The sequence below is a fragment of the Tenrec ecaudatus genome, chromosome 11 (genome assembly GCF_050624435.1).
Source record: "Tenrec ecaudatus isolate mTenEca1 chromosome 11, mTenEca1.hap1, whole genome shotgun sequence".
Classification (NCBI taxonomy): Eukaryota; Metazoa; Chordata; class Mammalia; order Afrosoricida; family Tenrecidae; genus Tenrec; species Tenrec ecaudatus.
The window spans coordinates 139,336,694-139,352,249 of NC_134540.1; the positions used below are offsets into that span (position 1 = coordinate 139,336,694).

At 36.4% G+C, this 15,556-nt stretch overlaps 1 protein-coding gene across 1 annotated transcript; it reads right to left on the minus strand.

Annotated features, from left to right (window-relative positions):
- Positions 1-1,603: 1,603 nt before the first annotated feature.
- Positions 1,604-8,329, minus strand: SLITRK6 (SLIT and NTRK like family member 6). Its single transcript, XM_075563529.1, has 2 exons — positions 7,791-8,329; positions 1,604-5,340 (listed from the first exon to the last, which is right to left on the minus strand). The coding sequence occupies exon 2, from the start codon at positions 5,314-5,316 to the stop codon at positions 2,788-2,790; it is 2,529 nt and encodes an 842-aa protein (XP_075419644.1). The 5' UTR covers positions 5,317-5,340; positions 7,791-8,329; the 3' UTR covers positions 1,604-2,787.
- Between the last annotated feature and the right edge of the window lie 7,227 nt (positions 8,330-15,556).

The following is a 15,556-nucleotide window of genomic DNA, read 5'->3' on the forward strand; positions in this document are numbered from 1 at the left end:
TACCCTTCCCCCCCCCCCCCATGAAGCCCTTATTCTACTTGCTCTCCCTATATAGGTTCACGAATCCTGGGTTTCAGATACTGAAAAACAGAACAACATATCATCATGCAAATTCAAGAGGGTCATGCCTAATGACATAACATATCTGAGATAAACCCCAATATGAAAAAAAAACTACAGAAAATATTGGAAACCTGATGACATCCACTGTGCATAAGAAGGGGTTGGGCCAATTGACATAGTTTTAACCATTCAAGTCATGTTTATCATTCTGATCTCTTATGGCCATCTTTCCAATGCACGCTCTTTGGTAACTGGTCTCCGCCCATCCCTCTATTAAGCGTGGAGGGAAATCACCAGAGGTGTCTTTCTTACGGCGTTCCCACAAATGCGTCTTGGGGTCCCGCTGTCATCCACAGTCTTCTGCAAATCAGATTCTCAGAGTTTAGGTTCTGATACTATCCGCTCCTTCAACTTCATATTATATGATCTACAATCCTTCGGTGACTGACGTTGTGTGTTCCTTCTATACGGACTTAGTTGACATCTCCTTAGATGCCTTTTTGTTTGAAACAAGGCTTTAAGACTCAGATGCAAAAATTTTAAGACCAAATTGTAATTCGAAAATATTGGCAGATACTCAACTGACTAAGAAAAATGAAATAAAATGAACTCTGCTTCTGGATAGCTCTTCTCTTTAGAATGGAATTTTAAAAGCCCCCATACTTATACTTTGGAATGTTGACGGTTCTCTACTACAAAAAAAATGCTGACATTTTTTTACTGGTTAAATACATGGAGTATTCCATATATAAACACCGTAGCCTTTAGCTTGTTTTACCTAAGAAGCTCCCAAATTCCCACATATGCTTTCCAAACTCTGAAAATTAATGAAGTGACATAGGTCACCCGTAATTCCTTTAATGCATAATTTTCCATGCGTGTATACAATGAATTAAATGTAAACCTGGTGTTGATCAACTTATACTTAGTCTCAATACCCTGCATGGTAGACATTGACGGTTTCTCCACAGGATGGCCTTCGTTTCCAAGTTAAAGAGAAGATAAGCTTTGTGTAGTCATCTACAGCATCCCATGTGAAAACCAAACATTTAACAGAATATTCAGAAATTACTAAAAGGTCTTACATGAATGAAATAAAGTACTTTAAAATAGGAAATACATTCCTTCTTCACCCTGCTCACATGTCTTCGAGGTGTTGAGAAAAACAGACGACAGACGAAATCCCTAGATTACCTTGATCAATTATATTTTGTCTTGTGTAAACTGCTGAATGATTTTATAAACAGAAACTTTTTTTTTTAATCACTTCAATTTCTCAGGAGTGGGAAGTCTACTTGCTCCAGTAAGAGAAGCGGTATAATGTTTAGCTTGGCTCCACGTCAATTATATCCACAACTTGAATGGCCTTTTTGTGCACCGTGTGCAAGATGTTTTTGCTTGCATTTCAGTGAACCCACACCAGAGTCTTATTTTGTTGTATTGTTTCTGTGTTTGTTTGTGTGTGTGTGTGTCCATGCATTAATCTCAACTTCATAGATTATAGGCCAGACTACACGAAGAAAGGACATGTAAATAGGAGTTTTCTTTATATTTTTATTATTGTGAGACGTATTTTTAATTTCTTGAAAGGCACCTAAGACATAACTTTTGTGAGTCAAAAATATAAAAAAAACTATACAGAATAAATAGTTTATAGAAATCTAGCAATACTTCCTTGTAAAACAAGCTACATTGTCCCACGCTTGAGGCAACTTAAATCACTTACCATACAAGTGCCTTTTTGCCAAACATTTATGGCAAATTTCAATACATCAATAAAAATACAATAATTTTTTTCTAGCTGCTTTCTACTAATGTATTACTTGCCATAAGAACCTTACTTGTGTCATGGTCATTCAGATTTACACATGATTAATGGTCAGATATAAATCAAACTTAATAAGTGCACTCTTATATTTACAGTTGAATCTCAGTAGCATGTTTAAACTATCACAAGAATAAGGATTAACATTTGAGCACAAATGACATACCTTATTTCACAGCAGCATTGACAATAGGATTGTCCACACAAAATGTGTAGAAGGAAAAAAGCTTGCTTATTTACGCCACCTGAATTATTCATCTTTTTAAAATGATTTGTTGTACATTTAAAAAGCCTAAGAGTGGCATCTGCTTAATTTTAAAATGTTCAACATGTTAGTCCATTCAGAGCATAGAGCATGATAGTTACTTGACCGTCCCTGTTGATAATGATTACATTCCAGTTCCTTTGCATTTGTTGCAAGTTGAGAGCAATTAGAAAGGTGCATTTTGCAGTACACATACAATGGCTCCATCAACATTGCAAACGTTACATATTATAACTATATCTAGTGATGTTTTTTAATGAAATCAAATTTTATTTCTCTATGGATAAAAATGATTTCAGAAAATAATGTTGAAAAAAAGAATGTTGTTTCAATATTAAACCCCTTTAGATGTACAAGAAGATGTTCGTTAAATCCTTTTAAGAACATGAAGAAATATCACTACACTCCTTGGATGATCAACTTATAAGGACTGCTTACTGGGGACAGATTACTTTGCCTGAAGATAATGTAATGGCTTCTCCCGGTGATCCCTGAGTTTCTCTTTGTTCTTTTTATACCAATAGGATTCCTGATGTGCTCCAGTTCTCATTGACGACCCACTCCCGTAAGGCACTTACTCGCAAGATTTGGGCAGAAGACAAATTCACAACATTTCAGTGAAAGTTTTCTCTGCCTATGTCTGCTGCTCCAGGACTTCTAAATAGTCAGGTTCAGCATGTAAGTTAGCTTTGAGCTCAAAATACTCATTTTTCGTCTGTTCCACTAATACCTTCCTGGGCCCAGAGTACATCAGTGTCTCCATTAATTTTAACTTTTCATGGGCTCCTGGGTAATGTGCCTCCGTCTCAGGCTGCAGCTGAGTAATATTTTTCCGTAAGTACTCTGTGATTCCCAGCTGTTGAAGCTCTCTTTCTTTCTCTAAAATGTTCCTGTACAAGGAACTGGCATCCTGCAAGGACAAAAAGTCCGGTGATTGGTCTGTGGTTTTATATTTCATCTTTGACTCCATCAGCTGTGCGTGTTTGTCGCGTTCCAAAAGACTTCGTTGGAGATGCTTTGCGTCACTTCCCTCCTTTTCGTTCCTTTCTTCTTCCTCTTCCAAATGCTTTGGACCAAAGGATGAACTTCTGTAGACGTGAACCACCGGGCTTACCATGTGCTGCTCATAGAGAGACGCACTGGGCCTCTCCGTCATGTGATGCGTTGTTTTGTGCCCGTACATGCTGTATTGGAGATGCACAGGACTGCTGTCTCTCGTTTGCTCATTCACTGGTTTCTTTTTGCATTTCCTCCTGCGGTGGAGCACCAGAACAACAAAGCCTGCAGCACAGAACACAATCGTTATGAACACCATCAGCAGGCCTAATATCAAAACAGACAGCGGCACAGCATCTGTGAGAGACCTTAAAATGGTATCGCCCGCGTGTGTCGCTGTTGTGGGCGTAGTGACAATGATGTAACTTGGCTGACTCGGGAGGGCCGGGTTATTTGCTAAACCTGGGCAAAGAAGCTCACTGTTTAGCGCTTTTAGCTCTTTTTTGTCGAGACGCCCTGGGGATGTACAGACGATGTCATCGGTGATTGTGTTTTTGCTCATTTTCTGCACCCATTGCTGCAACCCAACCAAGTCGCAGGAGCAGTCCCAGGGGTTGTCCTCAAGTTCAATCTGGGTTAGGAAATCAAGGTCATCCAAGATGTGGCTTACAGGTAAATGAGACAACTGGTTTGCTTTAAGATTGATCCTTGTTAGGGGAATGCCGGAAAAGATATGCGGTGGTAACACCTGTAAGAGGTTGTTATTTAAATAAAGAACTTTAAGTTTAAGCATTGGGTTAAAGGTTCCAGGCAGGATTTCCTTAATAGCATTGTATTCAAGGTACAAATACTCCAGACTGTAGAGCCCAAGGAACATGCCTCTATTTAATTTAGTTAGATGATTACCATTTAAATAGAGTTTTTGCAGCCTGGTGAGATTCATAAATGACCCTTCTTCGAGAATTTCAATACGGTTGTTTCCCAAGTGAAGCATTTCCAAGTTGAAATACTCCACTAGATCAGATTTCATTACCGTGTGTATGATATTTCCTGCGAGAATAAGCTTTCTCGGGTTCTGTGGAGGAGGTTTTAGATCTGATAAACTTTCAATATTGTGCTCTTGACAATGTATTAGAAGTCCCGGTGGGGATAATACTTTACAGACGCAAGGGATAGGACAGTAGGGTCCTGGAGGTAGGGTGGAGGGTTTTGTAACATAAGGGAGCGCCAAAGCTGGTGCCTTGGTGGGTGCTTTGAACAGAAGCGTGGTCTTGGTTGAAATGCGGCTGTCTTTTCCTGGAGATGTTACTGCCAACTGCAGTGATCCCGAAGGATCTTCCTGTTCTTCATAAACTGGTGGAGTAGTGCACATAGATTCCTTTTTCAGTCGGCTGAGAACGCTTCCTTTGAGGACGGGAGGGCTGTTGCACACGACGTCACCAATGATCGATTGAGGAGGCATGTTTTCCAGCCAAATCTTTAGCTGAAGTAAGTCACAATTGCATGCCCATTTATTGTCCTCCAATTGGAGATCCAATATCCGGCCAATGTGTTCTAGAAGCCCAACATAAGGCAATGTCTGCAACTGATTGCCACGAAGATCTAGATGAGTCAAGGGAACGAATCTGAAAATGTTTGAAGGGAGACTCTCAATAGCATTGTCATTTAAAATCAACACTTTCAGTCTGTTGAGTTTGCTAAAGGCACTTGGTTCGATCACTGTAATGAAATTGTTGTCTGCTTGCAGAAATTCCAGGTTTTCCAGTCCACGGAAGGTGTCCTCCTTAAGAATTTCTAAAGAGTTGTGGTTGATATGAAGTTGCTTAAGAAGGCCAAGGCCGTTAAACGCACCAATCTCAATATCTGCGATGTTGTTAAATCCAAGGTGTATGGAAAGAGCATTGGTAAGCCCAGCAAAGTCATTTTTGTGAAGCGTTGTCACGTCATTATTTAAAAAACTCAGGTGGAAAGGTCGTGACGGCGGCACCCTGACTTGGGATACCTGCTGTATTCCTTTTTCTTCACAATTGATGACCATGGTACCATCCTTGTCCTCACAGGTGCAAACAGAGTCACAAGAACCTCTGGCCGAGGGCACTGGAGCTGGGGTCTGTGAAGACATACATGCGAAGAATGCTGAATATATGAGCTGGATCCACGGCTTCATGTTGCCATGTGATGGGACTTGACGCTGTAAACAAAATATATATGGTAGCAAACAAAGTTAGTGGGTGGAAGCAGGAAGAACATATATCTGAGATTTAAAACACAATAAATGTTCTTCTGAAAATAAAAATATCCAATACTAAGAAAACACAAATATTTACTGCATCTATACTTTCTTTCTTCCTTTCCCTCCACCCCCCTAATGCTAGGGCGAGCGTGGATTGGACGACTTTAGCTTGCATCATATTCAAAATGCAAAGTTTACATCAAAGAGAATTTAAAATAATATCATGTATGTTTATATCTGCCAAATAAGATTTTAATAGAACGAAAGCATTAGGACAGAAATGGAATAAAAAACTCGCATAGCATTTTGAAAGAAAGAGGTACTGTTTAAATGTATATTGTTATTTTGAAAAGTTGGATACATAAATTTTTGGATTATTTTTTAAATTTAAAAATAAATGAATTTAAGGATTAAGAAATGTAGTATACAATCAAAATATGTAAGCTTCAGTAAGAAGCAAAAGACTGTGAGGAATATAAAAATAATAAATACATGTATATATAAAAGTATATGTATGCATATATATATGTTTCCTTTAAATTTTATCTGGTTAGCATGAGATCTCACTAACAGTGTCTAGGCTGTAACTTGTTTTGATTTTGAGTAAAATAATACTTAATTTTTCTATTAAAATCTTTGAAGAAATCTATGTAATAAAGGAGGGTGCTATAAAAATGTTTACTTTGTTGTCTAAATCAGTCTATAGATGTAAATTATTATCAGAGATAAATGCCTCAGCATGCTCATTTAAATTTCTCATGACATACTTTAAATGGATTTTCCATAGGACAGAATATTTACTGCTACTTTATAATTTCACTATGCATCAAGGTAATCATAAAGACTTGAGAAAATATTATCTTCAACCTTCGTTTTGCACTATTGTGAAATAGAAAACAATGACTGAGACACACTTCAACCAAATCACTTTCTGATATGGTCTTGAAGCATGCTTTGGGGCCCTGAACATCATCCCATAATTAAGCAGTTGCTCTCCTTTATTATAAAGCTTCAAGTCTCAAACAATGAACTCCAAACAGTCCGTAAGGTAGTGGAATATTTGAACGTGTTTCTAATTTGAGGAATAAAAAAGGCTAACTCCAGAAATCACCACTACATATTTCAGCTGTTTAAGCAACTTATGTTTTTTGTTTTCTGGTTTTTAATCTAACTTCAAAATGTCAGCAGGGATACAATAAATATATATATATATATATATATATATACATATTTTCAGACAACACACAATTGTGTATATAGCTATACAAAATTCTAATGGTGTCCAATTGTATCACTTATTTTTAAATGCTACGGTTTGACTTTCTGAGAAATAAATTAAAAGAGCAATGATCAGATCTTATGGCTGTTAAACTTTTTGTAATGACAAGTCCTTTTTTATTCATATGAAATGTGAACAATAATGCTTTATCTAATTAAAATTCACAATCAGATAAAATATCCCAGAGTTCTGTCAATAATCTTGCAAATAAAGTTTCATCCATGAAAATATATTTCTACAAACACTGAAAACATGCATCATGTAAGTCTCTTAAACACAATAGGTAACCAGAGAAACAGGGCAAGAGAGTGCCTCCTTGTCCAGGAAAAATTACCAAGCTTAGTATTTCCACAGGGAAAGCATCTGACTTTAAATATCTCTGGATGGTAGGCTTAGAATGAAGCAGTTTCAAGTTGAAGTTTTCAACTTGTGGATTGCCTCCCCAAAATGAGAAGCACTTCTTCATGCAGTACCGAGAAAGAGTATAATTAATTCCATCAGGCACAGCATCTTGAGGAAATGGTAAATAAGTTCCAGATGATTACCACTCATCTATTTTTAAAAATCATATGCTTTTAAAACTTAAATATTTATACCATCCAAAATGCCCCAGGTTTGTAAAACAACAGCAGCCAATCAAACGGTTTCGAATGTTGCCAGAAACACATGCTAATTTGAAGAACGGCATCATTTTAGCAGCAACTCAATTGAAAAGAGAACAAAAAAACTCACTCTTGACCCAGTCCCAGAAAATGCATATTGGTAACTCTGAAAATCAGAAAAGTAGCACTCCAAACACAGAGAAACTTTGGAAATTTAGCTGATGTTCGAATTTCAGCAACATTTTAAAGTAATATTTTCTTCAGAAAGCCCTCACATTTGATTTCCAATATTCGACTGCATACAATAAAAGATACCCTGGCACATTTTTATGTCCGCTGCTCAGAGAAAACAGCCATCTTTCGCAGCAGCGGCAGTGCCGGTGAGCAAGATGAAAATCGGATCACCCTCAAGCAAAATGATGAAAGCAAACAATAGACCACAAACACACAAACACAATCACTATACGATAATGCAAAAAAGAAAAAAGAAATGTGTGTTAAAGAAAGCATGCACAGCTTCTTCTTACCTGTAAAGCAGACTTTCTGGGGTTATCTGGAACACACAGCTGGAATGGATATTGGAAGGAATTCTGTTTCTTTAGTGAAGAAGAAAATATTCACAGTTGCGTACTTCTCTTTCAACGCTACTTTGTGACAGGTCCCATAGTGCCCTAATGTTAAATGTTCCAGTGAAAGACTAAACACTCGGCATTTCTTTAAGAAAGTATGTATTTTAAGCAGAGGGCTCCTAGATCATCCTGAAGCAGTGGTCCATTTTTCTAGCAATTAAAATTCACGGCATACTTCCCAGCTATGCTGACTTGTCTGCATATAGTTAGCCATTTACAGGCAGCTGTGCACAGTAAATAAGAACGATCTTCGACAGAGCTGGGATGGATGACTCTTATTTTCTTAGGTTGTGGATCTCAACTGCAGTAGCTTTCTCTTTCCCCCCTTTCTAGTCTTTCTTGTTAGCTCAGTTAGCTATTAGTCAGATTGCCAAGGGCTGGGAGGTAGGCGTAAATAAAGAGACTTCTTGGCTTTTGACTCAGCCCTAAGCCCTTCCCCGCCAGAGCGCTTTAATCTGCCGCTGTCCTTTAACGCAAGACACCAGCTCCACCTCGGGACCGCTCACCTCCTCCTCTTTCCACTCCCTTATAACGCCAAATGTAACGCAAGGGCATTTTGATGGGCGTACTTACACATTGTTTTAAATGTTTAATAATGCATTTTGCTCTGATAGCAAGTTAAATAATCCATTAGGTTAAAATCTCATTTTACACAGTGATGTTTGCACACATGTATGGGGAGAAAACCACAAGCATTCTGCCCCTGGTGTAATTGCTTCAGTGTTTTTTCCCCCTATGTCAGAATGAAATGATGCCTTAATTAAAATGTATAATATTCACTTGTGCCGCTTATACTATTTTCCCAAAACTATTCTACTTAACGATGACTTGGTTTTAAGCTCTTAAGAGTTTCTGCATCATGAGTTACGAAACACTCAGCAGTCAGATTCCTTTGTTCTAAGACCTCTGTTTTAAAGTGTATTCCCTTTAAGCTAGGCTCCAAGTCCCTGAGCATCTGCACATCCACAACCACTGTCTTTGGAGCTGTGGGGGTACGGTGGTCACGTACTGGGCTGCGGACCACACTAGGTCACCAGCAGCTTCCAGAGAGAAAGAGGAGGAAGCCGTTTCTCCCGCGAAGAGTTTGAGTGCTGGAAAACCTCCTGTAGGAGGAGTGTGAGCCTGTCCTACAGAGTCACTATGAGTCAGAATTGACCGTATTACAGCGAGGCTTTTTCTTAAAAAAATGAATCTAGGTTCTTTGAAACATTGTATGTATGGGAAAACTTTCACCTATATATTCTAGAAGCTACCTATCTTTGTAAGATCTACATGTGACCTCATATATATATATATATATGTATATATATATATATATATATATATATATATATATATATATATATATATATATATCTGTGTGTGTATGGTATGTGTGTATCTGTATACCTGGTATGTGTGTGTGTGTATACCTGGAATATATGTGTACAAACACAAGGAAAGGCCAAAACTGAATATGGATTACCACAGCACATCAAACATGTAGGAAACATAATGAAAAAAAAAAAACAGTAAAAGAAATGTATCTGGCTTTGTCTCGTGGTGTCTGCTCATTTTTTCAGGCCCATATTTAAAGCGACGAAATGAAGAGAGAAGTCACAGTGATGTGGGCTCGGGCCTTTGTAAGCATGCAGTGAAATGCTTGTGTAGTGTCTAGCATAGACTGGGGGACATTTAGCACATGCCAAAGGGAGACAGTAGAAACCTTTTGTGGACCATGATATGTGAATGGATTTTAATTACTCCCTGGAATGTTCATATTTTGAAGAAAATAATTAGTCTTCATTTTTAGTCAATGTAACTTGTTAAGTACTTAATAACTTTGCATGCAATAATAAACATTAAAAGTTGGGATAGAGTATTATGAGCACTTTCAAACGGGTACACTCCCCGGCTCCCAATTAAATCAACGATGGAAGCGAAACCAGTTGCTATTATGGGAAGTTCTATTCGCACCAGTCTCAAAGGTGCCATGGCAGACCTGTGCTTCAGAGGATGTCTCATGGTTGGTTTGTAGAAGTAGACCACCAGGCCTGCTGCCCAAGGTTCCTCCAAATGCACTTGACCAACATTTGTACCACTCAGGGTTCAAACGAATGATTAAGCTGCCAGAATAAAGTATTACAAAGGTTTACAAGTAATACCTCTATGTTTCAAGCTACAGAGGTTCTGATCCATTCATTTTTTAAAATACTAGCAAAGACCTTTTCCATATGTCTCATACACGTAAATTTTTATGTGAATATACATTGAATTGTATTTGTTTAATCATAAGCCCCTTTGCAATTTTCATTATTTAAAACAAAGTCAGAAAAATAAAACTCTTTAATAAGACCACAGCTTAAACAAAATTGACTATTGATTATTTTGATTGTCTTTTCCTCCATTGTATACAGAAATAAAATATTTTCTAATGTAAAAAGTGATAATAGAAGTACAAAAATAACTGAAATACATAACTTGATTTATTTGTTAACTCTCTTTCATAGGGAATAATAACTTAAACATTTTTGTCTTTTGTGTTCCACAGTTCCGTATTATACAGAGAGCTGTGAAATTGATTCTCCAATCTTGAACAAAGAGGCCTCTTCATAATTCACTAGACAAAAGGCGTAAAACACTTGAGAGTAATTGCTTCTTATGGATGCCTGCTAGTGAGAGGTCAATCTTTATGAGTAACTTGGTCCGAGAATAGCTTGTCATTTAATTAAGGGAAGATAAATTTTAGATCAGGAAAAATCGAAGATATCCTCTCTTTAGGACTACACACACTGCTACTGAGTCAATTCTTAGTCATAGCTACCCTTGGGTTTCCAAGAACAAAACATTTTAAAGGAATGGTCAGCTTCATCATTCTCCAGAGGAAAGGACCAACAATGCCGTCAGCCTCGTGAACCTAACCCAAAATGCCAGAGCGCTACTTTCTAGCGGGATACCAAAATCAAGGCCATTACATCTCTGTAAATGACAAGGCCATGCACATAAGCTTATTACGTATAACAGCTTCTCCCCATACAAAAAAAACCTATGGGTCTCTGATGGAATTAATATGATAGATATGGAATTTTATAAAATTTTACATTAATGGACATTTAGAAAACTTGTCTTTTTTTCTGAACCTGTAGATAAAAGTTATTATTATTAATCATTCTTAAATTTCCCAGGGGTGCATTTTGATCAGAGAACATGGGTATAACAAAGCTAATGAAGTGGCTGTATTTGAAGAGTTTTATATTGAAAGTTTTTGTTGGTGATTTGAAGTTTGTTGACCTGAAAAAGTCTCTGATAATATTGCATGACCTAGCATACTTAAAACAAAACTAAACCTTCTCCTGGAAGTTTGGATTAAGAACTATCTATCTTCAGCAAAGTAATAGTGGAGATTTCATAATAGACTCTACTTTCATGAAATAGATGAATGGCTAAGTAAATTTCACACATTTAAAAAAAAGTGTTCCCCAAAATGCTGATGATGTGTCCATGCAGCATCAGAAGAACTGTTTTAGGAGGCATGATCTAATGTAATAATGTTAGCGTGTGAATTATTTAATTGTAGAAGTCGTTTCAAGAAAAGTCTCATATATACTTCCTGGTCTATCCCTCCCATAGTACATCTTATGGAATTTATTTCACATAACACAAGACAATAACAGTCACATCAGTACTTCTGTGGACAGTTTCTTTGTATTATGCAAACTCTTAAGACACTTATTTGCTTGTTGTTAGGACCAAGATAAATATGGAATATTAAAAAATATATAACTTATGTATTTGAATTATGGTGCTGGCGAAGAACATCGAAAGTACCATGCACTTGCCAAATGAGCAAAGAGGTAGGTCTTAGAAAAAGTACATTCAGAATTTTCCTCCATCTTACATACTTCGGCCAGGCCCTCCAAAGGGACATCATACTTGGTAAAGTCAAGGGCAGCAAAGAAGAGGGAGACCCTTGAGGGGATGAATTGAGACGGCGGCTACACTAGCAGACTCCGACCTGAACATGGGTAGGCGGGCTCAGGACTGGTCTTTCTATTTTAAGTAGGTGGGTCGGAACTTAGTCCACATCACCTGACAACAAGATCATCCCTAGAATTTTCTAAAGGTTGGGATATGGCAGCTATTAGAATGCATGTGCTTGCTAGATCTACTAGCACTTGGATGATTAACAATATGGGTAGAAGGTATCAATGCACAAATGATCTCCTGTAGACTGTGTTAAATTCCTGCACATCTGCTCAGGCCAATCAGAACTCACCCACCATCACTATGCTTTGCAGAATACATATTTATTTTCATTATTTTAACCTTAGAAAATTATTCAAAATGTAAAGTGAATTATGTTCAACATATTAATTTTAGCTAAAATTGCAAAACAACTGAGCGTCTCTCTATATTATACATCCATAGACACATTCCTGGTCTACCATTCTTGGAAGTGATCTATATGAAGATTCTGTTGTATTTCTATTGTACCAAATGATAAAAACTTTTGTCTTTGTACACACAATTAATGTTCCAGGAAATGCTCCCTGAGACGCTTACTGGCCATTCCATATATTTAATAGAGTTGACATTCTGTTGCCAGGAAGACAGAATGATACAAGGATATCAAGAGCAATCTGTGAGTGATTTGTCTACATGCTAATTTAAGCAATTATAATATCCTTTTATATCTTTTAGTTTAGAAATACAGCTGTTGTTATTATTAGATGTATGTTCTGTAACAAATAAAAAAATATTTGAGCAGGTGTAAATATTTGTGGAGAAATATGAGTCACAACATTTCATATTTTGTATTTTATCTTGTAAATGTTAATTTACTTAATAATCACTTAATCATTAGCATAGTAATATTAAGGTAGAATATAAAAAATTATTAGGGACACATTGTTGACTATCCGATGCTTTTTGCTAAGCAAAATATTACTAAAAACAGTAAAATGAAATGGAAAAAGTTTGAATTTCTGCTTATTAACATTTTAGAAAGTATGATATAACTTATAGAATGACCCTCTAAGTTATAAATAATTCACTCAGACACTTGGTAAAAGTTATTTTTTTCAGAATACATCTACATTTAACACATTAAAACACATTTCATAACTAACATGACGCACTAAAGGGAAAATACATATATGGATACTTTTATTACTGTGACTACCCTTTTGACGACTGTCCTGTATGCATTTACTCTCCATCTGGTAAGACTATGTAGAGAAAATCATCTGCTAAGAGAGAGGGAATATTTATAATATGTAGAGTTATAGATAATAAGAGTCCTCGCATAATTGAGCTGTCTCTATGGCATTTCAAAAATAGATCTATCCCATATGACATCACTATGCCTTCATAGATCCGGATCATTGTATCATTTAATAAAATAAATGCAAGTGAAATTATTTTTAATGTTGTTAAAATTCTAATAATAACCAATCCACTTTAATAACAATAGAAAGAACTCTATACTTGAGGTTATACCTATTTTAATGATCAGATACCCTTTTGGGGAGAAAGGTAAAAGTGACCTAGGAACAATCCGTAGAAGGAAATGTTTCTGTGTGCCAAGGAATGGAATTCATTTCACATAAAATGCTCAATTATTTGAATTAAAAATAGTGTTTAATTCCTTCAACTTCCAAACAGTTTGAAGTCTGAAGCCACTTGGCCCCAGCAAACTAAATGTTCCCTGGCACATAGCTAATCTTTTTCTTTGGCAAATATTAGTCAGGCAGTTTCTCGTTTTTATTTGTAGCACCAACCGACAAAAAAGAAAAAGAAGGAACCACTGATTTGTATAAACTTGTCAGTTTTAAACAATTATTTGAGAACAAAATGATTTAAAAGCACACTTTGCCTATTTTAAGCAACGAGCCAATTTTAAATAGCATGTACCTGTTTTTTCTCCGTCTACAAAGAGACATATGCATTTTACAGAATATTATTAATTTTAGAGGAGGAAGAAATATGGTTTTCAATCTAGGAGCATTTAAGAATATTTCTATTAAATTAGTAAATTAAGAGACTCCTGCCTCAGCTGCTTTACAAGTTTTTCCATGCTTTTACCGCCCTCTAGTGGACATTTTTGGTAAATCTTACCAACTGTAAACAGTACTACTCCAATTTGTGTACATCATGTATGCCACTACTGTTGCTGGTCTATTATTGCTATTTCAGGGTTAACATGTTTTTTTAAGTAGCTTAAAATTGAGCATTATTATAAGCAAAATGTAACAGAGAAGCTTATGTACAGGGCTTGAAAATTTTTATTGATTTATTTTTTAATCAAGTTCTTACGACAAATTTTAAAGGCTCTTCAAATACAACTATGAAAGAGCATGCTGTAATAACTCATAACAGGCAAACTATGATAGACATTTATCAGATCATTTATTACAGTCAAACTATCATAGACACTGAATTAATACCACGCTAATCATATTACTGATCTGACAATTCAGCAAGTTGTATTTATATACAATTATGAGATGCTGCATGTTTTTAGCCAGGCACGTTGACCACTATATCTCTACTAACACATTTACTTACTCTTAGGAAAAAAAACTGTGAAAGATGACAATTACAGAGAGAAATTGGACAGTTATAAAGGATCCATAAAACAGCCAATAGCACAGAAGTATTCAAATACAGTCTCAATGACCCCTCTGGGTTCAAGATTATGTATCCAACAGATGATGCTGCCTCTCGAATGGCAACATTTTATTCAATAAACAGAATTTATCGAAAGTCCCGAGTTATCTTTGTATATAAAACTAATTAAGAAAATACGCTTGTAGTTGTTCTACAACACTTCAAGTGGTCTAAGACATTCCATTTAATGGTAACTCTTAGTGTCCATTTTCTGCAAATCATGGAAATAATAGAAAACACGACGATCAGACATCTTCTTTATGTGCATATCCATCTTTATGGTGTTCATAGATACATAATTTATAAATATTTAGAAGTATCTGAAAGACATTATAAAATAGACTAATCAAAGACACAGATGTACATACATAGAAAAGAAAGATTTCTCATTATACTACATTATAATAACCACCATGAATATCATTGTTTGTCCTAAATAAGAACCAATCTTCTGTAAGAACAACTATTCAGAGGAAATCAGTATTTGAAAGATTCTACTTCCTTTATTTTAGTAAGGCTGAGGAAGACTTCTTGCTGTACCACAGAGACATCAAGCCCTTGGATGAGAATCACATTAGAGAGAGAGAGCAATCTTGAGAAGTCTTGATCTAAGGTGGCCAGTTGCTCTCCAGTAGACTTGAACTCATAGTGTGCCTGTCTTTGTTAAAAGAGAACTCCATAAAGTTTGGGCTGAAATTTGGGAAATAGATAGTCACATCTTTATTCAGATCTACTTGAATCTCTAACCTTAGGCTAGCAGCAAATATGCTAACAATTTGCACCACTCAGGGACTTTCGGATCTACAGCGAACCCTGATAATTTCTAAGATTATAAATTTCCCACAGGGCAGTAGATCCCCAGACTTTTCTTCTAACGCACTTCTTACATACTGCTTCCTAGGTTTTCAAGAGTACTCAAGTATTACTCAATCTTTCCTTTGTAATATGCAGGGTCTAAGTCACTACCCCATTCCTGGTTACTAATGGAACCCAATCCAAACTCACTGCTGTTGGGT